Source organism: Paroedura picta, chromosome 10, assembly GCF_049243985.1.
Source record: "Paroedura picta isolate Pp20150507F chromosome 10, Ppicta_v3.0, whole genome shotgun sequence".
Lineage (NCBI taxonomy): Eukaryota > Metazoa > Chordata > Lepidosauria > Squamata > Gekkonidae > Paroedura > Paroedura picta.
The window spans coordinates 36,606,714-36,631,595 of NC_135378.1; the positions used below are offsets into that span (position 1 = coordinate 36,606,714).

Below are 24,882 nucleotides of genomic sequence, written 5' to 3' on the forward strand. Positions count from 1 at the left end.
CGACGAGGCCGACAGATGCGCGACGGGAAATGTAGTTCTAACGCCTATCGCTCTTCCGCGTTATTCGAGGCGGAGGGAGGCTACCTGAGAGGGAGAGGCGCGTCGGTTGGTTGGGGCGCGCGCGGGGAAGCGGCCTCGGCCTCGCCCGCCTGAGGCAGAGGAGCATGCAGCTGCCCGGCTCGCCTCTCCTCAGTGTGCCGCTGACAGATGTCGTAAGTGAGGCGGCCTTTTCTCTGCCCGCCCGCCCGTTCTTCCCGGGGACGGAACGACCAGGGTGGCGGGAGGCCCCCGGCCCTTCGAGGGAGCGCCTGAGGGGGTCTCCTCCGCTGGCCGTCGTGTGGCTTGGGGCGGGCGTGAAAGGGACGCGCACCTGCGGCGCTCGGGGGCCATCGCGGGCCCTTCTCCTCCTTCCCTTCTCTTCCCTTCTCTTCCCTTCCCTGGGGCTTCCCTGGTAGGGTCCGAACCAAAACAACAGTGGGAGAAGTATAATGATGAATGCGATCGAACAAAGTCCAGCGGCACCTGCAAGAACAACCAAGTTTAATTCTAGGTGTGAGCTTTCCTGTGCGGGCGCACTTCCCCAGGGAGTGGAACAAGGATCATCACAGCACAAATCTAAGGAGGGAGTCGGTTAGCAGTAAATGAGTAAACAGCATCATAAAGATATCCAACGGATAATGAAGATGTTTGTCACAATCAAATAATGCCTTGCTAGAATAACAGTTCATCAGTCCTTTGGGTTCTGTTGCCGTTTACGAAAACATGACAGGCATAAACATGTTAATGTGATTGTTCAGGAATGGCGGAAATGGCATAAGGTGGTGAGCAGCCCTTGAGTTCACTGCCAAGCATACAAAGAAGTACATACATTAAGTACATACATGTAAGAGTTATTCAGTATTCAATGTAAACCGCCCAGAGCCACAAGGAATGGGCAGTATAGAAATCCAAATAAATAAATAAATAATCAGGAGGCTTCTGGGTCATTGCAATGGATAATAAATGTATTGTTGTATATATAATACCCATATAATCTAGTTTATCACCCTTAGCATTGTGACTTGAAATGTCTCTCTCTGTAACGAGTATGTTTTTGTTCTGCCTTTGTGACAGGGTTCAACTTTCCTCGTTTTATCTTAACAGCAACTCTGGGAGGTAGATTCAGGTGGGTAGTCATGTCGGTTTGAAGCAGCAGAACAACATCCAAGTCCAGTGGCCCCTTAAAGTTTTATTCAAGGTTAAGAAGGGTTACATCTGCCCATCGGTCTCTGATTTTTATTTATTTCCTTTACCGGATAGCCAATGTGGTGTAGTGGTTAAAGAGCTGTGGAATCTAATCTGGAGCAGCTAGCTGGGTTACCTTGGGTTAGTCAAGTTCTTGTAGAGTTGTTTTTGAAGAGCTGTTCTCTTAGAGCTCTCTCAGTTACATCTACCTTACAAGATGCCTGTTGTGGGGAACGGAGGGGAAAGGTGCTTGTAAGCCACAGTGGGATTCCTTCAGATAGTGAAAAGTGGGGTATAAAAAACGGCTCTTCTTCTATATGTTTCCCACTAAATGGTGACCACAAAATAAGCTTGTTATTTCAGTTTGGGCTTTGTATCTATTAAACACCTTTATGATGCTGTATGCTGCTTACCCTCTACCTATATGTATAGACTGGTAACATCCATTTCAGTGTATCTGAAGAAGTGTGCATGCACATGGAAGCTTTTACCTTGTCTAAACTATGTTGGTCTTAAAAGTGCCACTAGACTCCACCTGTGTTGTTCTGTGAGGTAGGTTAGGCTGAGAGAGTGTGAGTATCAGAACAAGGATTTAAACCTGGACCTGTTGGATACATTAGGCCACACATCCTCCCCTCCCCCCATAGACACACCTATGTGTGAGGGTGGCATGGTTTCAGATTTTTGCACACTTGGAGCGAAATTCTGCAGAATGTAGTCGGGTTTACACATTAAACATGCATGTGATCAAAATCTAATCAGTTTCTAGGGAGTAAATCCCTTTGAGCCCAATGAGACCCACATCTGAGGAAAACATTACATCAGGGGTAGTCAAACTGCGGCCCTCAAGATGTCCATGGACTACAATTCCCATGAGCCTCTGCCAGCGAATGCATTACACAGCTGCAATCCTACGTTGCTTTAGTTTGACGCAAATTCTAGTTTGGTGCAAATTCTGGTTTGAAATCAGCAGTCTAGCTTTACAAATAAGTGTATACAAGAATAGTGGATAATAGAATTTAATCTTTTATCTTGTAAATATCCAAGTATCTTGGAGACCAGTCCTATTCTTCTGCAGGTGTTCTAACAAACTGACAGACCCTAGAAAAATAACATGTATTATTGCCTTCAGACAAATATAAGTATCTGTTTTATTTTTAAAACGTTTATGCTTCCTCATTAGATTGCTTATGACAATACAGAATCCCCCCAAATGATGTCATCAATAAAACATAACTAACACAATTCAAGTCAAACCAAGTCAGTATAAAAGAGAGAATACTCACTTCATTGCTGTGCAGAAGCAGCAAAGAATAGGTTTGAGGACTAAGTTGCTAGGATGTGGGGACCATTCTTTGTTCCCATGGCAACGTTCAAATGTTTTAATGCTAAATCGGCAGCATATCAATTTACATTAAGCTTCAACTGTATTTTCCTCCCTTATAGGTTATCTTGGAAACTATGAATATCCTCTTTAGAATAAGAGGAGGCTTGGACCTGGCATTTCAGTTAGCCACTACAGATGGTATGTCTATAAATATATTGTGTATTGTATTATAGTATTAGTAATTTTTCTGAAGTGACGACACAAATTTGTAGTGGCCTTGCAATAATTATATAAGAAAAACCTTAACCAGACCAGTATAAGTCAAGGAATTTTAATACCTCAGAGTTAGGAATGCAGCACAAGTCCTTGGTTTGGGACTTAGCTCCTACAACAGCAGCTTTAGGTGTTTCCCTCTTTTCCCCACAGTGTTTAGCCTTTGATCTGTAATTTAAATGTCCCACAGACCAATACAACTGTGTATGTTGAAAATTTCAAGTGGTAGATGATTGAAATCCTTTACATTCTGCAGATTTTTTCTTCATTTCAGATTCTTCAACAAAACAAGCACTAAAATATGTTTTCAGTGACCTTTCAGCCAAACTGGCTTCAGATGTGCTGGTGTTCAGGATCTGCCATAGCTCGGTGTATCTGTGGCCAAACAGTGGAACAAATTCAGTTGCATCAGAACTTAACGATGACTCTGCTTGTAAGGAGATACTACGGTTTATCCAGTGAGTATGATCGGAAAAATAAGAATGCAACTGGCTTTTTTCATTATTTATTTATTAGACTTTCATACCGCCGCTCCCAGCAAGATAGCATAAATTAGTACATAAATTCCTTACTATGGGTATTTCTGCTATTTCTGTTATTTTCCAGATTTGAGCAAGAAGATGACACTAAACGCAAGTTTTTCAAAAAGAAAGATAAAAAGTTGCAAGATTTGGTAAATATACATTTCCTCACCATGGCTTTATTTATTTATTTATTTATTTATATACCACCCTCCCCTGTGGTTCAGGGCAGTTTACATGGAACAACAACAAACAATATAGTATAACTCGGTAGTAACAGTGATAACAGAGAGAACATAGTTTAACAACATCAGCATTTTAACAGTTTGAGAACATCAACATTTTAACAGTCCCATGGTTGACCAATTCCAGTGTTTGCTTCATGAGGAGGGGTTCAGGGGGGCCTGTAGATGTTGTAAGGTTGGTCGACCTCAACCAAATGCCTGGCAGAAGAGCTCCCTTTGTAGGCCCTGTAGACTTGATCTAGCTCCGGGGGGCCCTGATCTCCTCTGGGAGCTAATTCCACCAGGTGGGGGCGATGACTATGAAAAAAAAAGTTTCTTAAAATGGAAATGATCAGGACATTTTTGATAAAATTCAGATGTAGAAGTTGATATCTTTACAGATTCAGGTATCTTTCAGAACGTAAACATTTCTCCTCAGCAAACCTGCCTGCAACATAGCACTTCTGCAGTGCTGATACAAGTTTTACAAATTCAGCAGTCAGTCACATTTTAAGTGTTTATTTTCTGCTTCAGTGGGTTTCAGGGCTGCACTTACTGGGCTTTCAGACATCTGTGAAGGTTTCTCTGATTTTTGTTCTCTCAGTTTTCTTTATTTTATTTAACTATTTTTTGTTTTGGTGTTGTTACTCTGTACATTCATGTCTTTATTTTTGTAGCAGCCTATAGTAAATATAGATCTTATGCTGGAAATGACGACCATGCTGGAAGCCCTGGCACCAATTATTGAACGAGAGAACAGGGAGCATCACTACATAAGTATGACCTTGCCCGTTGATGCTGTTGTCTCTGTGTCTCCAGAAGAACCATGGCGGAAGTAAGTGGATCAGACAGACAAGGATATACATATTCATTTTCTTAAAACATTTCTGTTGCTTGTCTCTACTTTCAACATACAATGGTATACAATTTCATGTCTATAACATTAATAAGTATAATATTCTAAGTTGTAACTTTGTCAGTCAAAAAAGCAGAAAGACTGTTAAGAAGTAGTTACAGTATTTTGAGCTCTATGTTGCATGTTTATAAAAGATAAAGGAAGGAGATGAAATACTATATTTTGAAGACTTCTGTGACTGTTATATTTAAACTCTTGTTGGCTCAAGCAAGATGGTAACTCCTTAGCTGTAAACACAGGCAAGCATAGTTGCAATAGATAAAAGCTTTACACTTTGAGATAAACTGAAACTCTACTTGGGGAGAACCTGTGGTATGTGGGGACAGCTCATAGCAGCTGCATCAAGGCAGGGCATAAATTAAGTAAATATATATGATTCTGCTGATGGAAGAGGGTTAGGACCCCAACACGTGGCTTTTTGTCTGTGACTATACCTGCCCCCCTTCCCCTGCAGGAAAGGCCGTTGGGCTGCTGTGGAAGATGAAAGGTGTAGAAAGATTCACTTCAGCCTGCAGAATGGCATAAGTCACAGTTCCCTGGGTACTCAGCTACTATACTTGCACAATGCAGTATTTCTTTGGCTGCTGCTTAAATGGTTACTTCTGTGTCTTCCAGTGTACGAAGTCTTCTGGTGAATGCAATCCACACACAGCTAACTGATATGGAAAAGTGCATTTTGAAATATATGAAAGGAACATCAGTTGTGGTGCCTGAACAGTTTCATTTCATGTTGCCAGGAAAAAAACACTTGGTAACAATTTCATATCCTACAGGCATCTCTGACAATCAGTTGGAGACTTACAGACAGGTACAGCTTATGTTGGAACATTGTTTGGATGTTGAAGATCTAAATATGTTGGATGATGGATTTTATTAGTAATCAGTAATAATGTAAAAGATTAATCTCTATTGTCTTAAATTAAGTATGTTTTTTATAGTGTTCTGTTCATTTCCCCCTCAGTGGAACTTACTGTAAAAACAATTCATCTGAATGTGCTGGGGAGTGGAGAATAATATGCTCTAATAAAATAGGCCTGATTATAAATAATACTGTAAGTACTTGTGAAATTAATCAATGAGAAAAAAAACCCTCACTTTTTTGCCTCGCTTATAGGAATTGCACGGACGGTTTAACCTGCCACTTGATAGACCTTATTTCCGACGGGCCAATGCTTATCACTTTCCAGATGAACCATTCAAAGATGGCTATCTCAGAAATCCACATATGCATCCCAATCCACCTGGCATAGAGTCTGGTGTGGTGAGTTTTATTTGCGCTGCTCTCACTCTAATTTCAAGCTTGAGTAGTCATTAATAGAACAAAATCCATAGAAACAGAAGAATTAGGAGGCACATCTGACCAGCTCCTGGTACCTGTCAGTCCGTTTAAAACAAATGAGAAATGCAGAGCACCATCACATAGCTCAGTAAACAAGTCGATTTATAACAAATTGCATGCAAGGCGGGATGGGGGTGGTCACCCTGTGGAAGTTCACAGCAGAGCTTTAGAAAAAGAATTGGTTCTTATATGCCGCTTTTCCCTACCTGAAGGAAGCTCAAAGCAGCTTACAGTCGCCTTCCCATTCCTCTCCCCACAACAGACACCCTGTGGGGTGGGTGAGGATGAGAGAGCCCTGATATCACTGCCCAGTCAGAACAGTTTTATCAGTGCTGTGGCGAGCCCAAGGTCACCCAGCTGGCTGCATGTGGGGGAGCGCAGAATCGAACCTGGCATGCCAGATCAGAAGTCCGCACTCCTAACCACTACACTAAACTGGCTCTCATTTAACATCCTTGGCTCTTCTAGAACCCTTCTAAAGGAGTCTTGGTTCCACCTCACTCAGTTATTCTAGTCTTTGTAACTCAGCATATTTTTTATCTTAGCAGAAATAATGCTAAACGGAGCTGACTTTTTCTTATCACAGGTGTATTTGGTTTACGGCACATACAGTTATCATCATTACATGCAGGATCGTGTTGATGATAATGGCTGGGGCTGTGCCTATCGGTCATTGCAAACCATATGCTCATGGTTCAGGCATCAGGGATACACAGAGAGACCAATACCAACCCACAAGGAGATCCAGCAGGTAAAGATACTTTCCAGGTTTGGGTCTGAGAATAAATAGCTGCTGATGGAATTGGTTGTTCTGACTTGGTTGACTCTCATTTATAGGGTGCATTTACAGATAAAGTCAGAAGTAGTACAGCCTAAATACAGGTATGCCACCTCAATCAGAGCTGAAATAAATTAATACTCATTTTAGTAGTAAAAGCTCTAAAACCTTATCATATGATCACTAGCATGAAGTGTGTCCATTTAATGGGAGTCTTTCCTTCCTGCTTCCATTGCTTGCCCTGCTGTAATGGCAACAGAATAATATTAACTGGATGCCAGTGCTGTGGGACAAACAGAGGTTGGAGTATGTTCCACTAGGCACTTCTACCTTCACCTTCCGCTATATGTGGTACAGAGGCTGCTGTGAGAAATGCACATCTCCAGAAGGGAAAATGCAGAGGGAATCGGGGGCCCTTCTTCCTGCAAGATGGCCTTCCCTTTCTTTCCACCAAGGAGGCCAAGGACCCATAGAAAAAGAGCTGACGTGGCTGGTCTTGTGAAACTTCAAGTTCTCTTCTGCCCCCTATTGGACAAAGTGCATCAATTTCATCATAACTGCCAAATCGTAGACATAACAAAGGGCTAAATCAGTTCTAGTAGTACGGAACACCTGCTCGTGACTGGTCCATATCTTGTACCTATTTTGATTAGTGTTTGAGGTGTTCTTGGCCTAAATAAATGCTTAGAAGTAGCAGCATTACAGTGGAGGTCCTTCCACAATATCAAAAGGGATTTGGTTTCAGATATTGAAGTAGTAACATTTAAATCCTTTCAATTGTGGATTTTTCATATAACAGTTAAGCACCATTTTTATAATAAGATTATATCGTGGTGATAAAGTTTGGTGTTAAGCCAGTGTGTCATCTGATACGTCATTTGGTCATGGCCTTGTAGCCTATTAAATTCGCTCCCCAGCATGTCTCATGTTGATGATACTGCATACCTGTTTGGGGCCAAAGAGTATTCCTATTTAGAAAAAATTTAAATGTTTTCTCTTTTTACTATTTGGTTTCCAGAAAATAAGATGTAAAAGAGTTTTCAATAGGTAAATGTAGTCACTAATACAACTTAGTGTTATTTTTGTTTCTTTGCTTGTGGTGGTGGTTTCGAAGGCTCTAGTTGATGTTGGAGACAAGCCACTGCTGTTTGTTGGATCACGACAGTGGATTGGTTCTATTGAAGTGCAACTTGTACTGAACCAACTACTAGGGATAACTTCAAAAATATTATTTGTCAGGTAAGAATATTCATTAAAAGCATTTCTATTGGGACAAAGAAAGGAATCCAGCTAAAAACAAGTTACCTCAAAGGGAGCTGTGGTAGCACCAAAGTAACTCGGTGAAGGAAGCTTGCTTAAGACAATGAGAACATCATCTAAGTTGAAATTGCAGTTCAGTCATGAAACTTTGATTAGTCACACACTCTTAACCTGATCTACCTTGCCAATTTTTTGTGGGAATACATGTGCCTGTATGTGGTACTACCTTGAATGCTTAGAGGAAACAAAGTTTGGTGAATCTGTTGATTTGTCTTTCCAATCCGTACAGAGTGCATAATTTTATTAGCTGTTAAAACATGGGTACGTCCCCAGTTTTCATATTATACAAGTGTTTACAGCTGGCAGCTGTAGAAGGAAGCTGGAAATCTATATACATAAATATGTTACTGTACACCCTGACAAAATGCTAAAGATTCCAAAGCCTCCTATTGGTAGAATCTCCCCCCCCCTCCTTTCTCTTCAGGCCTGCTGTGAAGGGAGCCTCTAACAGCTCCTGACTGAGACAATGGATGCGATTCTGAGAGCAACGCAGAGGAGTCTGTGGGCATGTGTGTGCTTTCCTTTTGAGGGGGGAAAGCTTTCCCCTTCTGCCTAACACTTGGTTGGCAGGGAGGCCACAGAAAAGCCTCTTCTCACTTAAAATGCTTCTGTGGCTGGCCTTACTGCTCGAGGGAAGACACAGCCAAGCCATGAGTCTCTCTTCTCCACCACTCTCTGAACATTTGAGGCCTTTTTGCCTCCTGTTTCATCTACACAACAACCTTTGTGTGAGGCCTCAAAGGTTTCGTTAGCATAACAACCCTGTCCACCCACCAAACCAGCCATTTCTACATGTGGAGAGCTGATCTTTATAGTCTGGAGATGAGGTGTAATTCCAAGAGATCTTCAGGCCCCACCTGGAGGTTGGCTACTCCAGGTTGGAAATATTCCTGGGGTTTGAAAGTGGGGCCTCAAAAGGATATAATGCCTCCACAGCCACCCAGCTAGCACACTGCACCTCCTAACCTACTTCCGGTCAAGAAAATATTGCAGAGGGGAGATAAGGTTTCCAGATAGGTGTAGGTTCATGTTCTGGAATTCTCACTATCTAGGTGTGTTTGAACTGACCGGTCAGGACTGTTGTGCACAGAGAGACCTCCTCTTAGGGTTGCCAGCTTCCAAGTGAGGCACAAAACCCACACCAAACCATGAGCTAGCGCCTGTTGCATTAAGCACGCAACGGGCTTTACTACTAGTACTATATAAAAACCTGTAAAAATGCTGATTCTGAAGTACACTTTATGATGGTGATCTCTAAAGGCAGAGACCGTTTTATTAATTATCATTTGGGGTACCCCAGTTACCACTTCTGTCATAGCAATAAATTCAATCTGGGTGACAGTAATTTCTAATTGCAATTAAACAATTTATTTCCTAGTGTCATTTTATAGCTAATGGCAGAACAATTTATTTCCTAGTGTCATTTTATGTATATGGCCTGAAGCACACCTTACACTTATGCAAGATAAAGCCTGACAACTGTTTGCCATGGGGGATGTGGCAAGGTTGCTCTGCCTTCCATCTGTCCCTGGAGGCAAAATGGCTTCCTTTAAGCAAATTGGGCTGTGGGGATAGAACTGGTGATAATGCATATGTTGAGCCAGTTCTCAGGGCTACATGAATCCGTGATTTCATAGTAATTGCACAGATGGGTATTGCAGAGAATTCTAATGATTTTTCTCCCCTTATAGCCAAGGCTCTGAGCTGGCTTCTCAGGGAAGAGAACTTGCTAATCATTTCAAAACTGAAGGGACACCCATTATGATTGGTAAGCCTTTTTTAAGACCAAACAAATATGCATCATCTTTCTCTGAAATATTTCCTGGGATTTTTAAGAATTTCTGTACCCTGGGCTAATAGGATTCATGTTCATTTCTTTGTCCTTCTGGAATTGTGGCCACTTCTTAGATTGGACATTTAAATGCTCTCCCAGGTAGAAAACTCGATGCCTAAGAAGAATTACACATCATGAGGAAGGTTAGGGAAACGCCTCTGTGGCAGTTCCCCACAGGCATTTTTATATAGGAGTGTATTGGACAGGGTGATTCTCCGTTTGCTAGAGCAAGAGGTCCTGTTTATTTTCCCTGCTTTAATTAAATATGAACACTGAAACTGCAAATCTGCCTAAAATGGCCCACCAGTTATTTTTAGAATCTCAGTTATTGTTCAGAAACCTGAGCCCTCAAAATTGTTTAAAAATAAATCTTTGAGGCCAAATGATTAAGAATCACGGCCTCCAACTTGCAACAGTCATTTTAGATCACTTTGAAATAGCTTAGAGGTAGAAAAGAAATATTTGGCTTGTATTTCTTCCTATATTTTTGGCTTCGCACAGAGTGCAGCAATTAGTGTTACCTAAGGCCAGTGACTGTCAGCCTAATCTTATCTCAAAGAGTTGTCGCAAGAATAAAATATAAACCATGTATACTGCTTTGACTCCTTGGAGGAAGGATGGGTTTAAAAATATGACAGAACAGTTACCCCACTTGCATGGGTTTTTTTCCTTATAAAAAATGGGTGAAAAATATCTCCGTGAGGATGCCTTTCCTCTTCCAGGGAAAAGAGGAATGTCATTCTGGTTAATAATTCTTAAGGCAGAGCTGTGCTTTAGTAAAAATAAGCAGGAATCTAGTGGCACTTTTGGCACCTCCAGATGCACCTGAACCAGTGGAATCAAATCTCTAAGTCTTAAGGTGCCATAAGAGTCCAGTTTATTCTTGCTCAAGGTAATGTATTGTGTTTTAAGCCAGACATTTAAGGTCTTAATTTCCATATCTCACTCTACACGTGACCACTTTATGCACCAGCCTCCACAGACAGTAAGTGTAGTCTTGTCTATTATTTTTTCACTTGCCCTTCAGCATGCTTTATGATAACACTAAACATCTCTGGTTCCCTTTGTTTTGGGGAGATCTTTCTTGTAGTCTATCATGTTGTCCTTTAGTCTTTTTCTTAGACTATGCCTATGAAGAATCACACATCGTGGGGAAGGTTGGGAAAGAGCCTAATATTTATGGCCACTTCCCATAGGCATTTTTATATGGGGGTGTATTTGACAGTGTGGTTCTCTGTTTGCTAGAGAGCATACATGCTATGTTCCAATCAGGAGAGAGTGTGATTATATTGTTCAAAACAGACTTGGAGAGTCTCACATCAGCAATATATAATTGCATATTTTTTGCAAAGTATGACTGGCTTATTTTCGCCAGTTGACCTGTTTTTTTTTCCTGTGCATTCTATGAACAGTTGTCCTTTTCTTTTAAGCAATATTCAAATGTTTGGAAATGTCCTATTTAGTTTTTTAGAACACTTTTTATACTTTGTGCTCTTCTCACAGTCATTCTCTTTTCTGCCCTTCCCAATTCAGGTGGGGGAGTTTTGGCTCACACAATACTAGGAGTAGCATGGAATGAGACCACCGGACATATAAAATTTTTGGTTCTTGACCCACATTACACAGGAGCAGAAGATTTGCACGCTATACTAGAAAAGGTGAGACTCTTGCTTATACCCCAAATTTTCATTTCACAATTGTAGGAAAATGCAGGAAAACTCTTGTTATGTGGCAGTATTGTATTTGGTGTGTGTGTTTTTTTAAAATCCACAATTTGACTTTTATTAATCTAGTGGAAATATATGTGAATCCTATACAGTTTCTACATAGGAGGACAGACCAGTATTACTTTGATCCTATACATCAATATAGCGCATCATCTTGTTGACCTCTGCTCATTTCTTATGGCAGAAAACTTAAATATTTTAATGAAAGAATATGTTCCATCCAGAGCCTCTTGTGGCGCAGAGTGGTAAGGCAGCCGTCTGAAAGCTTTGCCCATAAGGCTGGGAGTTCAATCCCAGCAGCCGGCTCAAGGTTGACTCAGCCTTCCATCCTTCCGAGGTCGGTAAAATGAGTACCCAGCTTGCTGGGGGGTAAACGGTCATGACTGGGGAAGGCACTGGCAAACCACCCCGTATTGAGTCTGCCATGAAAACGCTAGAGGGCGTCACCCCAAGGGTCAGACATGACTCGGTCCTTGCACAGGGGATACCTTTACCTTTACCTATGTTCCATCCTGTTGAAATGAGTCTTCATTTTTGCCTTAGAAACCCATTGTTATGTTGAAACCAGTTGTTTTTTCAGCGGCAAGTAGTAGCATGCCTGTCTTCCATACTATAGTACTACATGTTTCAGAACTAGTCCTAGATATTCTCCTTGACGGGATGAATGGAGGACACTTGCTCCAAAGTGGAACATAAAAGAGCTACTCCTTGGTTGAGATCCATAGGGTGCTCAGACTCCTTTATTACCATTAGTACTGTTCAGTCTTCCTTTGCTATTTTACTAATCTGTAACTGTACAAAATTGCATCTGAAGGTCGGTGCTTGGACAGCATCCCAATAGATGTAAAAGGCTCCAGCTGGAAGAGAAAACCAGCAAATAAAATACCCCACAGAAGTAAATTACCTGTGTAAAAATATGAAAAATATAAGAAGAACAGTGGTCCATCTAGTCCAGGACCCTTTCTCACACAGTGGCCAACTAGTTCCTCTGGAGGTCCAGGGAAGCCTGTAGCTCATAGATTTTCCCCACTGCACCAGGCTTCTGACATATCTGCTGTATCTAAATTGTCATTGAGCCCCAAGCCATTCTGGCTTGAAGACTTCTAGCACAGGCAATGGATCCTGAAGAGAGAGACTACCTATAACATGTTTACCTCTCTAGAAACCCTTGCCTCCCTCAGCCACTTTGTCACCACAGATGGCCCTTCCATCGCTGTCCCATCCTCACTCCCACATGATGCTGTTATCAGTGCTATCCTGAGTGAACCAGAGACTATCGTGAACCAGAGACTATCCAGCTTTTGGTCAGCTTTTCCCCTGGGATTAATTTAAAAATTGTTGACCACATTTTTTGTATTAATCAGCAACAACTTGGTTCCATTTTAGTCCAGTAGATGTACACAGATTTCTCCGGATCCTGTACCGATGACTTCTTTGTACCAGTTGATGTGGTTACTTTCTCAGTAGTTTGGATTTGTTTCCTAAAAAAACTGTGTTTGTCTGTATGTGAGAGACAGACATACACAGACCATCAAGCTGCTTTCAGCTTGTGGTGACCCTATATGGAGTATTAACATTCTCCAAAATGTCCTCTCCTTAACAACTTTGCTCAGGACTTGCAAACTGAAGGCCATGGCTTTTTTGATTGAGTCAATCCAACTCATTTTGGATCTTCCTTTTTTCCGGCTGCCTTCAAATTTCCTAGCATTAGTCTCTTTACCAGTGACTCTTGTCTTATAATGTGAACACAGTATGATAGCCTCAATTTCCCTATAAAGTATTATCTTTAGTACAATTGCTTTCTTGTAAAGCTCCAAATTCAAGTCTTCAGGTTAAAGTCTTCAGAATTGAAAATGAACTTTTAAAAATACAAGTTCTTTTTTACATCTAGAAAATAATTGTATAGTTTAAGGCAGTTGTTCCCAACCCCCGGTCCGGAGATCGGTACTTGTCCGGAGATCAGTCGGTACCAGGCTGCAGCTCCTCCTTGTCCTCCTCCCTAGCTGCTGCCTTGGGGGCTGCCCTGCCACTCTGCCACCGGCTCACCTTTGGTGCTCTCCAGCAGCCACCATGACTGGGGCTCCCCCTCGATGTAGCACTGCACAGCTGCTGCTGGCAACGCCTCCCAGTGGGTGGCGGGAAGTCAGGGGCGCTGGCGGGAAAGCAAGTGGAGCAGGGGCTCAGGCGGTGGCAATGTCACTTGGCAAAAGACTAGCTCCCCCCCCCCCCCCGGGCCTCAGTAAAATTGTCAAGCGTTGACCGGTCCCCGGTAATAAAAAGGTTGGGACCACTGGTTTAGAGTATAGATCTCATCTGACTCCAAACAGGAGAAGTCTGCCGTGGCAGGTGGAGTCATAGACATTGACCCTGTATTACTGAGGCAAAGGAAGTTTTTGCTTGTCAGGCTAACTTTGTTCTGACTCATTGTTCAATTTTCTACTTTAGCAGAGGAAATAACTCGGCTGGAGTGAAGGTTTCAGCATGCTTGTGTAATTTACAACCCCATTCCCTTTGTATTAATAATGCTAGCCATTTTAACTATGTTTTTGGCCTCAACCAGCTGTTGTGGAGATTGAGTTTCTAGCAATGAATAGATGAGCCACACTGACTGTGGATAGGTACTTCCTCAGGATTACTTCTTCAAGAGCTTTCAGATGCAAACAAGTCTTTCCGCTTGCTTTTCTGGACTTTCCTTCACCATGTGAAGAGCATGCATCCAGAGGCAGCAGACATGAAGCTGCATCCCCCCCCCTAATCGTTTTGTTCTCCCAGTGCAAGTTATCACCATGTAGACAGTGCCCTGGGAAGCATCTTCCTGTGACAGTTTCTTTTGTGACAAACTGACATAACAAGACAGACCCTTAACATGCAAACAAAACTGTTAAATGACCATGTTTTGGGATGGACAGAAAACTGACTGACTGTTCCTTTTAATTTTACTCATGGGCCTCAGCGTGTTTTCTTTTGCATTGTGAACCACTTGTCCAGTCAAGTGTAAGCTGTAGGAACTGTTTGATCTGAAGCTGTATTTGTGGAACCATCTTCAATATGAAAGTGGAGTATTCGTGGAGTATGGTTCTGTAGGTTAAGATAAGTTTCATTATTCTTCTCAGAATGGTTGGTTTATTTACTACCCAAACAATGATGGACAACTATTGATCCATAAGTGTATTACAATCTATTACAACCTTTCTGTTGCATTGATCAAGCACAGCCTTTCAAACACTGGCCATGAAGATTCAAAAGTTGACCATCACTGGCATAGGTTCATTTTGAATAATATTAAATATTGATTGACTTTGGCAAAGTCTTAATATCCTGAAAGTTAGCAGAGTGCCTGGTATTGCTGGTAAGTGCAGTGGTGAGAAAAAAACAAACAAACAAAGGCACATTCACCCAGGGTGTACTTAACTAATATACTATCTATTTATTAGTGAACTTAATTCTACATAGTAAAGAGAAGGTTCCTGTTCTAATCTAAATAGCTGGATGGAGAGAGATGCTTGAGATGTCTCTGTACCATGATGTTGCAGGCTTGAGGAATGGGGGACAAAGAAAATACAGAGAGCTATTTCCAGCTAATTTCTCTTGATCGCATATAAAGTTTTCATATACTGTGGTAGTAGGAAGAAGGGAAGCCAAGATGCATTATAAAATTCAGACACATGTTAGACATATCCTTTTTTAATGAAATAGTTATTTTTGATACATTCAAATATCATAACAAGCTACTGGTTGAGAAGTTGTGGGGGTTTTATAGCTATTAAGTAAACAAAGGAACCTTTGTGTAAGTTGTGCAAGTCTGTAAATACAGAATAGATTCAAGCTTTTGATCAATATGGGTTTGACAAATCACAGGGGCCAGGTCACCCTGTTGCCTAGAAATCTTATTGTGGCACCTAGTATTTTCAGGAATGGTTTTGTTATGTTGAGAGCCACGATTACAACAATTTTGTCTGATTGTGACCTGAATAAAATTACAAGGTACTGCATAGAAGTAGGTTCTGTGCTAGCAATAACTAGAAAACATGGTATTTAAAATACAAAATGCTGAAGGATGAAAATGAGTCTGGTGCCTATATTTTGGGTCTGGCTCCTAGTGCAAAACGAAATTTGTCAAAACCTGCCTTAATACAATGTCAGTCTATTCAATATGCCAGGTAGTGCCTTAATGGTAGCCATATCTGACAATACTTTTCTTTTTTTCTATTATGCAGGGTTGGTGTGGATGGAAGGGACCCGATTTCTGGAGCAAAGATGCTTATTATAACCTGTGTCTACCTCAGCGTCCAAAAGCTATCTGAACATATATTTAAAAGATAGAAAATGAGCTGTTGTAGCTAGAAAAATGTATACATACTTCTAAGAAATTATTACATATTTTCACTTAAAATATTATCACTGAGAGTCCCAGTCATATATAAATGTTAATTCCACTATCTTTAGAATGTAAATTAAGAATATGGTGATCTTTTAAATAAAATAAGTATTAAAACATTGCCAGGCTTGAATAGTTCTTTTATCTGCTTTTATGGTCTGGTTCTAAGGTTTGCAGCATTAGAACATTAATGAAAATGCAGGATGTGACAACATGGAATTGTACAGAGTTGTCAGACATACAGCCTGGGGCCAGAACTGACCCGTTCAGTTCTCTTATTTGGCCTGCAGGCCACTGATGCAAGGAAGGAAAGGCATGAAGATGGGGGGGGGGGCACACACAGGTGAGCAGGATCCAAACCGGCAAGAGATTGCTAGGGGCCGAGACTGTGAGGCTGAGGTAAAAAAAATAGTATGTGGAAAAAGATGAGATGTGGTAGTTTCTCCCCTCCCGTCTCTTCTGATTGCAGCTCAGCATGGATGGGCAAAGCCGCTACAGGGAGGGGCCGAGCCGAGGGGGCAGTGCTGCCGCTGCCACACCAAATAGCAACTGTGAGGGGGCTGATGAGAGCACAGGAATGTGGAGCTGCAGTTGGTTTTATGGAACTGTTAATAATTATGTTGTGAACTGTCTGGAGCTGGCAGTGTTGGGAGGAGCAGTTATAGAAATACAAGTAAAATGAAATAAATGTAGTCTACCAAGGAAAGGAGAGCACTAGGAGAGGAGAGAAGGAGGGCTGACATGTCGATTGGGAGGCAACTGGAGTGTATTGCGCATGCTGCACTAATGGCAAAGAGGTCCTGGCCTCGGAAGGGAATGGAGGAGCTCAGCTGTCATCACTACACATCTGAACAGCCACGGAATCAGGAGGCCAAGTGAGTGTGTGGGAGGGTGTGGGATAGCAACGACCCTTCTCCCTGCACCTGCTCTCAGCCCACGAAGGAAAGGAGTGGTGGGAGGACTAAAAGCACCGTGCAGAGGTTTCAGAAACAGCCTCTTCGTGAGACCTTCCCCTCAGTTCTGCTGCTTATGTGGGAAATGCAGGAGGGATGAGAACAGGGTCAGGGGATCTAGGAGAGCCAGGTTCAGACCCCCCACCCCCTCCGCCCTTTGAGGAAGCAGAGCAAGAAATCAGATGTAGCTGTGCTCATCTGAGGCTGGGCATATTGGGCTGGATGCTGGAAAACTACCTCATTTACTTGCAAGGATGATGACTCTTCTCCTAAAAGTGCTATATATACAGAAAGTAATTAATTTGTATGAAAATGTAAGATACCCACACCTTTTATGGTAAGCCTTGGGAAAAACTAGTCTTGCATATAATTCAAAAGCATTTATTGGGAATTTTGTGGGTTTGAGAGTAAATCGATTGCTTTCAGTTCTGGGAATCAATTGCTTTGGTTTATATTTTGAGTAAAAAATAGTATTTATTGGGCTTGCCTATGTCCTTTATAAACTTTAGACCTCTGGTTCCTGGCATTGCATTTTATGGGACTCATGGCCCAGCCTGATAAAGTGACATCTATGTCAGTTTTGGCCTCATAACAAATGAGTTCCACACTTCTAGTGCCCCATGACCTTTTGAGGGTAGACACACAACTTCAGGTCAGCATATATACTGATCCTCAAGATACATGTTACTCTACCCTGAATACTGGCTAGAAATACTGTTGGGCTCAGCGCTGTGCTAACGTCAAGTAGACTCTTTGGCTAGGCATGGTCGTTTCAATAATGCCTTCTTTTTAAAAAACACCACCCCATTCCCTCAGCCCTCCTCATGCCTGTGTTATGCAAGTGTGTGTGGCATTTCTTAGTGGAATGAGTGACAAGCGCAGTTCTAGATATGACACACTGTTGTGTAAAGATGACGGCTGAAAAGACCAGGCACTGTTTATGCAAGTTTATTAGTGCATAAATACAGGAATGTTTTAAAAACTATCTTCTTCGAGAAGCAAACCACTCTCCTTCCCAGAAGGAATTGTTCAAAATAATTGGTTTTGAGCACCATTTGTCCCTGGACGTTGTGTTTTTTCAGGACGTTGTATTCAGGACGTTGTGTTCAGAATGCTCATATTTCTCTTCATGCACTTTCACATGACATCAGAAACGCTGCACCTGTTTAAATGCAGATAAAAGGTTTATTTCTTCCAGTGCACAGGATGGATGTGTGTGTGTGTGCGTTGGTGTGAAGTGTGGTCAAGTGGCAGCTGACTTTTGGTGATTCCGTAAGATTTTCAAGGCAAGAGACTAACAGGAGAGGTTGACCATTGACTAGCCTAAGGACACCCAGCTGGCTTCACGTGGAGGAGGAGCAGGGAATCCAACCCAGTTGTCAGTGTCTATACCTGAGAGAACACTTTGAAACAGGGACAGGTTGATCTACCGACTGTTTGCAAGTTGAAGCTGCCGTTTGGAGTAGATCCCTTTTTAAAGCAAACCTTTTGTTTAGTGCTGGCTAAGGAGCATACCGTCTGCTCGTGGGGTCTTTTTGCTTATGGGTCTTTTGCCTTCGCTCGCTCGTTTTTGACTTCTGGTTGCCTCCCCCAGCAAGCCATCCCTGTTACTTTGGAGATCCCGAACTTGTTTGGTGGCTTTCCTGTTCTGAGTCTCTTTCACAGTCATGAGGTACCGAGCACATTCCCAAAATCCAAACGCCAGGGCCAGATCTTCTGCAGTTTGTCCCTTCTTATTACGCAAGCTAGGATACAAGAGGAAGACAGTACAATACATTTCTGATATTTCTCATGTTAATATTTTCTTTTCAAAGTATCAGGTGGAGTCATGTATTTAAGCACAAAAACAGCAGTGCGCTGCACACTCAGCAAACAGCACTGAATGCCACCGGACCAAGGGTTGGCAGCCAGCTCCCTGGGGGCTCAGAAGGATGAAGTTGCAACACTGAGATCAAATTTGTCATGCTGAGGCCAGGCTGAAAATCACAAGGCAAATTAGGTACCTCCAAGCCCCATTGATTTCAGTGGGAAGTGTAACAGCCATTCATTTTAGTTGAATCAAGGCCTAAAGTTCCATCTTTTCATCAAAGCTACCAGGAAGTTTGTGAGTGGTCCTTTTGTAAAGTAGCCTACAGTTCAATAAGCATATATCTTTACCAGCTTTGACATTCATATTGGAACATGCTTCGTTCACAGTTTTGGAGTGTCAAGTGCAGGATGCTGCTTAGATAAGTTATTTGCCAGAGGTCAGTATGGCAGAAGGTGTACTTACTCAATGGTGGCGTGACTGGCGACTAGTAAGGCGAGACACTCCAAACTCCCAACTTTAGCAGCTTTGTGAATTGGAGCTTCCCCAAGGCAATCCTAAATAAAGAGGTGGCATTTTATAATCTCAGTCACACTTGTCATACTCCGATAATAAAACATTAGGGGATGAAATGGTTTGCTCTCTAGCTGGCTGTTACTCATGTTGTCATAATCTTAAATGGCAGAACTGTGATCCAGCCAATGCAATTAACAAGCAGAGACAGGTTTTGGCATGATGATCAGGCCCACCTATATCTTTGGTAGATTTTCTTGTTGTACTATTTTCAATGTAGATCTAAGAAAACAGTGACTTCAGCATCTGTTCTGAATGCTATTTAAGAAGAATAAGGGCCATTTCGCACGGCTTCAAAATAGCACAATGGTTGCTAATTGGAAACGCTACTAATTTGCCATAACCCACGACGTCGTAGACAATCTGCAACAATCCTGAAACCGACCCGCAAAAAGCGCTTCGTTGTGGCGCTTTCAGGGGAATCCAGAAAAGTGGATTCACCCTCCGGATAGCGATACACTCCTGCAACCAATCTGCAACAGTAGCGCTAAAGACCTGTGCGTTACCATTGTTGCTGGTTCTTCAAAGTCCCTCCCCCTGGCTCTCTCTTCCAAACTTCCGGCGAAGCGATCGCCATTTTTTTTTCTCCGAGCGAGCGGGGATAAACGCACCGGCGAGCCTCTTTCTGTTTAGAGGCTTCCCTGGCTTCAGTCCTTCACCTTTAGTCACTAAGCACAAACCACTTAAAAGCCCGTTTGCTGAAATAAAGTCCCTTTATTTTTTACACATAAATTCAGCCGAAAATCGGGCCCGTGAGGGGGGGGGGGATTTTTTTTTATCACTCGAGGCAGCGTGCAAACGATCATACAATCAAACGACAGCTCACATTAGGCAGCTGGATGGGTCTCTCCGTAGCAACGAATCTACCTAGATTCGTTGCTATGGGTCGGTTTTTTTTTTTTTAAACCTTTCTTAAAGGGAAAGGGGCTGTTTGGGAGCATGCTAACGGCTGCCCATTGGCTGCTTGACGGCCAGGGGCGGGACGAGCTTGGCAATAGCGCTTCCTTTCTAGCGATTTCTGCCGAGACCGGAAGCCTGTGGGAAACGCTAAAAAACGCAACTGATTCCACTACAAAGGCAGGTATGCATAACGACGAATTCCACTATTTTAAATGGCGATTTTTCATTCCGCAAACAATTTGCAACAAAGATCCCCGTGCGAAAAGGCCCTAAGAGCTGGATTTTTTGGTAACCTACTTTTTACTACCCATTTAAAGGGTGCTGAACTTACATTTCAGTAGTACACTAGCTGCTTCTTACAATTAAGCAAGAGAGACCCCGTGCATTCCAGATTATTATCTAAAAGAGGAAGAAAACTTGTCTGGAAAGACTGTGAAGCGAGGTTTTAAGAAATTGTTCTTGACCTTCCTCTAGTCTGCATGAAAACCCACTACTTAATGACCTGAATAATTGGGGAATAGGAATTGACTCTCCTATTGGCTTTCCATATGACCAGCAAATCAGAGAGCCAATTCCTATAAGAAAGCACTGTTACGTGCTGTACTCTTCATCCTTTATTAACTAGCTAATTAATGAGAATCCAAAGTTCTATCTGTTCACCTTCGCTTGTAAAACCTACAACAGCAGATCTAGCTTTGCCATCATCTGTCTTGTTTGCAGTGCCAGACGATGGTGATCTATTCCCCGGCAGTAACCGGGAGTAATGTATGTAATGGGGATCTCTCAAATACATAAAAGTCTTGCTAGAGTGGGACTGCTCAAGAAACAGAAAGCATGGCTTATACCTGTTGGTTCAAATTGGCTCCTGTCTGCTGTTGCCAAAGCAGTAAGAAAGCATGTCCTCCGTGAGCAGCCAGGTGGGCTGGGTCCTGTCCCACGGCATCAGCAGGCATGTTCACTTCAGTCCCTGCTTGCAGCAGGCTCTCAGACTGGAAGGTGGAGAAACAACTGAAATGTACCACTTGTACTTAAAAGTTGGTTCAGCATACCCACGAGAAAAGGGAAGCAAGGTCCCCAAACTGGACCATTTGCTCCAAGATAACAATTTTGCTCTTTCTCATTCATCTCAAGAGCTTAAGCAGTCGGGAGGGAACTTCATCTCCCTCCAATTCAACCTCCAGAACTCTAACGTTAAAGAGCCCCAAGACTTACCTCTGAGCTGCCGTCTAAAAGTAGCCACATTCTCCTTGCTTTCGCCCAGGCAGGAGTTGTGGCGAGGTGGAAGTTTTTAGCACTGCCTCTTCACCTCTGCTGCATCTTGTGCAGGCTGAGCTGTGCCAGCTGAAGAAGAGAGACTCCAGCTGAAGTCCCGCCCTCTCTGCTGGGAGCCGGCTTCTGCACGTACGCAAACAAGAGCACATGCGGTGCAAGCCGCCGTGCCCTGTGCTGATTGGCTCCTGCTAAGGCTGTCTATAAACAGCCTCCTCTGGATGCTCTTATTTATGAGAAGAGAGGAAGCAGGAAGAGCTTGTGGCAGGTGGCGCAGCCATGGAGCACAGTGTAGCTAGACACGTATCACACACACTCGGCCACCCACAGTCTGGTCCCTCTTCAACAGCAGCCACAACAGAGGAAGGGAAGGAGGAAGCAAGCAACATAGCACAGACCACTCCTCCTGAAGTCAGTCTGGGGACGTGTTCATCTAAGCACAAGCCTCAGAACATTATTCAAATATCCAAGAGGAAAGGATAAAATATACACAGGATAGATTCAAATGGTCTGAAGTAGCACAATAAAATCAGAGTCCAGTAGCACCTTTAAGACCAACAAAGATTTATTTAAAGTGTGAGCTTTAAATCATAAGAAATGTCACAATAAGTTATTAGAAGTTATTGTAGCAACTTTCCTAAGAAGAAAGGCTAAAGGGTTTGTGCCCCGCTTTTTACTACCCAAGGGAGTCTTGAAGCGGCTTACAATCGCCTTCCCTTCCTCTCCCCACAATAGATACCCTGTGATGTAGGAGGGGCCGAGAGCTTTGAGAGAACTGTGACTGGCCCAAGGTTGCCCAGCTGGCTGCATGTGGAAGAGGAGTGGGGAATCAAATGCAGTTCTCCAGATTTGAGGCCGACGCTCTTAACCATCACACCAAGCTGCCACTCAAAGCCTTTTGGTGGCACCCGTTAAGCTGATGGGCGATGGATCCAGCGTAGTCAAAAGGCATTACTTCTTTCCTTTACAAATAAATAGTGGAATTTACTACCATTGGATGTAGTAACAGCCACGGGGCACTAAACCTTTGAATACGGATATTAGAAAGCAGCATGGGGAGACCTTGGCCTATGTGCTCTGGTCACTGACATTCCAGGTCAATTGGGTGGCCGCTGTGTACTGCAGGGTGCTGGACTGGATGGACCACTGGTCTTTGTGTTCTTAAAGTCAAATAACAGTGCAGAAATAGGAACAGCTAGCTTCGGTAAAGCAGTCAGGTCATAAAAGGAAACTCCTAATCAGTCCCTTGAATACAGGAAAGGAGGAGACTAGCAATCCAAGTTCTCTTGGCAAAGCATTTAAACTTGTGAGGCTACAGGGGAGGCAGTAGGGATGCCAGCTTCCAGGTGGGACCTGGAGAACCCCCAAAATGATAGCTTATCTCCAGGCAATAGAGATCTGTTTTCCTGGAGAAAATGGCTACTTAGAAGGTAGAATGTGTGGCATTATACCCCAATGAAGTTCTGACCCTCCCCAAACCCCATCCTCTGTAGGCTCCACTCCCAAAGTCTACAGGTTTCTCCAAACCTAGAGTTGGCAGCCCAAGGAGGTAGCCTTCTGATTGGCATTTGCAGAAGACACAGGCATCTGGCAGGCTTTCTCTTGCTAAGGCACCGGAGGAAGTACATGAGAGAGGGTGATTCTTTCAATAGTGGAAACCAACTCTATCAGAAATGTAAAAGCTACAAACAACATAATGGGAGCCAGAAACTCACTGGTACTCAGTACAACGGCCTGAGAACTGGCTATCAGCCAGAGCCATTCTATAGAGAAGGAAGCTATGACTATGGTCATCTTAGGAACCCTACAACATTCTTACAAGGTAGGTGACTTGAAAGAAAGTGGCTTGCTTAATGCTACCTGACAAGTTTGTGGCACAGACAACATTAGAGCAAGGGATGTCCAGGTTCACAGCTAACATGGACCATCCAATTCTGGATGTTAATCAAGATACTTCTTCAGCCAAACAATGTGTGTAATTTACAGAAGCATTTGTTCCAGGTACAACGTCACGTTCCTCGTATCCTAGCAACCCTTTTCCTGTTTATTCCAAAAGGGCACCTTCTTCATATCCTAGCAACCCATATCCTGTTTACTCCAGTTGCCATGGCTGTTCTTGGATTTGAAGCTTCCACTGATTTATCACCTGGCTTTCAAAACAGAGTTGTATATTCTCCAGCAGTTTTTTGGTTATTTTTTCCTTCTCATTTAAAATATTTTAAGATAGGATAGAGGAAGACCCGAGTACAAATCAATCTGAATTCAGCAGGATTCACAATGGAATAAACAAAGTAAGTGCAGAATCAGCCCTGTTGACAATACTAAATACTACTGTATGGACCCAATATAATCCCCGGACATATCTACACAGGTTATTTGCCCTAAATTTGATGCTGTTGCGAACTGGAAGGGCATTTTTGCACATGATAAATATAATGTTTGCCGAATGTAGGTGGCATATTCTGGCCCCTCCACATGATGGCACCTACATCCAGAATCTGGGCAACAGCTGGCTCACTACAGCCTCCATTTTAAAGTGTAGCTTTGGGCATTGAAAAAACGTGGATTCACCACCATAAAAAGCACTATTCACTGGCGGGCAACCAGCAGAAGGAACGCATGGAGAGTGAAATGCTCAATAGTCAGCTCTGCAATGTCCCACTCTTGCACCCGCCTCCCTCTCCTCTCTTCCAGAGGATGGGATTTTTTTCATTTAAAAAATAGTGATGAGCACAGAGCAACACATAGGCGAATATGTGCATAGGCGAGGAGGGGATTGGTTGCCTAAAGTCATTGACAGGCCAAAGCGTGACAAGTTTAAGAAGGTGTGTTGCTCTCTCTTCTGCCTTTTCCAGCCACAAATGAGGGTAAAACATGCAAAAATTGTCAGAATGGCTCTATCAGGGCTGTGAGAAGCCCAAAGTTTGTACAAAGGATCATATAACACCCTCTCCACCAAATATATGCCATAGCTTAGTTTCTTTGTTCAGAGTCAAAAGTTCCTTCTGAACCACTCTTGAAAATACAATCATATATGTTTCTAGTCCATAGGCCCATCTTTCTACACATCCTGGTCTATGGCGCCTTTAAAGATATTTTTAAAAAGCAATGTGCTTCATGTTTATGGAAGCTTCTCAGCCACCTGGGCACAATTATAGCTGCTGCTGTTTATAAGGCTTAATTTCTATGACTGGTGTTAGTTCTTACCAAGGCCCTGTAGGGGGAGGGGTTGGGGGGGGGAGTTAACTCCTGAAAAGATTAAATAAAAGAAATAATACAAAAAGCTACTCACTGAATCTATGAAAACCCATTAAAATAGAAAAAGATCAAGAGAAAGGGAAAAACTAATTAATAACTTTCATGAAGAATAATAGAAAAAGAATTTAAAAATCCAAGAGAAAGTGAAGAAAAACTAATTAATAACTTTCACAAAGGTTCTGGAAGGTATTATAACATCACTATCCCTTTAAGAATCCTGTACATGGGCCTGGTTCTTAGTGAAGGAATGACTCCATTTTC

At 42.6% G+C, this 24,882-nt stretch overlaps 2 protein-coding genes across 4 annotated transcripts; one reads left to right on the forward strand and one right to left on the reverse strand.

The window, feature by feature from the left end:
* Nucleotides 1–6: 6 nt before the first annotated feature.
* UFSP2 (UFM1 specific peptidase 2) lies at nt 7–15,982 on the forward strand. 2 transcript variants are annotated; one of them, XM_077302231.1, is made up of 13 exons: nt 49–212; nt 1,114–1,165; nt 2,671–2,749; nt 3,099–3,282; nt 3,431–3,497; nt 4,247–4,404; nt 5,101–5,293; nt 5,600–5,746; nt 6,411–6,575; nt 7,717–7,841; nt 9,614–9,690; nt 11,290–11,414; nt 15,701–15,982. In XM_077302231.1, exons 3-13 carry the CDS (start codon nt 2,686–2,688, stop codon nt 15,785–15,787), a joined length of 1,392 nt encoding a protein of 463 aa, XP_077158346.1. In that variant the 5' UTR covers nt 49–212; nt 1,114–1,165; nt 2,671–2,685; the 3' UTR covers nt 15,788–15,982. The 2 variants fall into 2 exon arrangements, with proteins under 2 accessions (XP_077158345.1, XP_077158346.1); XM_077302230.1 differs by lacking the exon at nt 1,114–1,165 and having other exon boundaries at nt 7–212.
* Nucleotides 15,983–17,633: 1,651 nt separating this feature from the next.
* On the reverse strand, nt 17,634–23,365 carry ANKRD37 (ankyrin repeat domain 37). 2 transcript variants are annotated; one of them, XM_077302238.1, is made up of 5 exons: nt 23,224–23,365; nt 20,940–21,083; nt 19,087–19,178; nt 18,330–18,559; nt 17,634–17,976 (listed from the first exon to the last, which is right to left on the reverse strand). In XM_077302238.1, exons 1-5 carry the CDS (start codon nt 23,248–23,250, stop codon nt 17,942–17,944), a joined length of 528 nt encoding a protein of 175 aa, XP_077158353.1. In that variant the 5' UTR covers nt 23,251–23,365; the 3' UTR covers nt 17,634–17,941. The 2 variants fall into 2 exon arrangements, with proteins under 2 accessions (XP_077158353.1, XP_077158352.1); XM_077302237.1 differs by lacking the exon at nt 23,224–23,365 and adding an exon at nt 21,307–21,691 and having other exon boundaries at nt 17,658–17,976.
* Nucleotides 23,366–24,882: the final 1,517 nt, after the last annotated feature.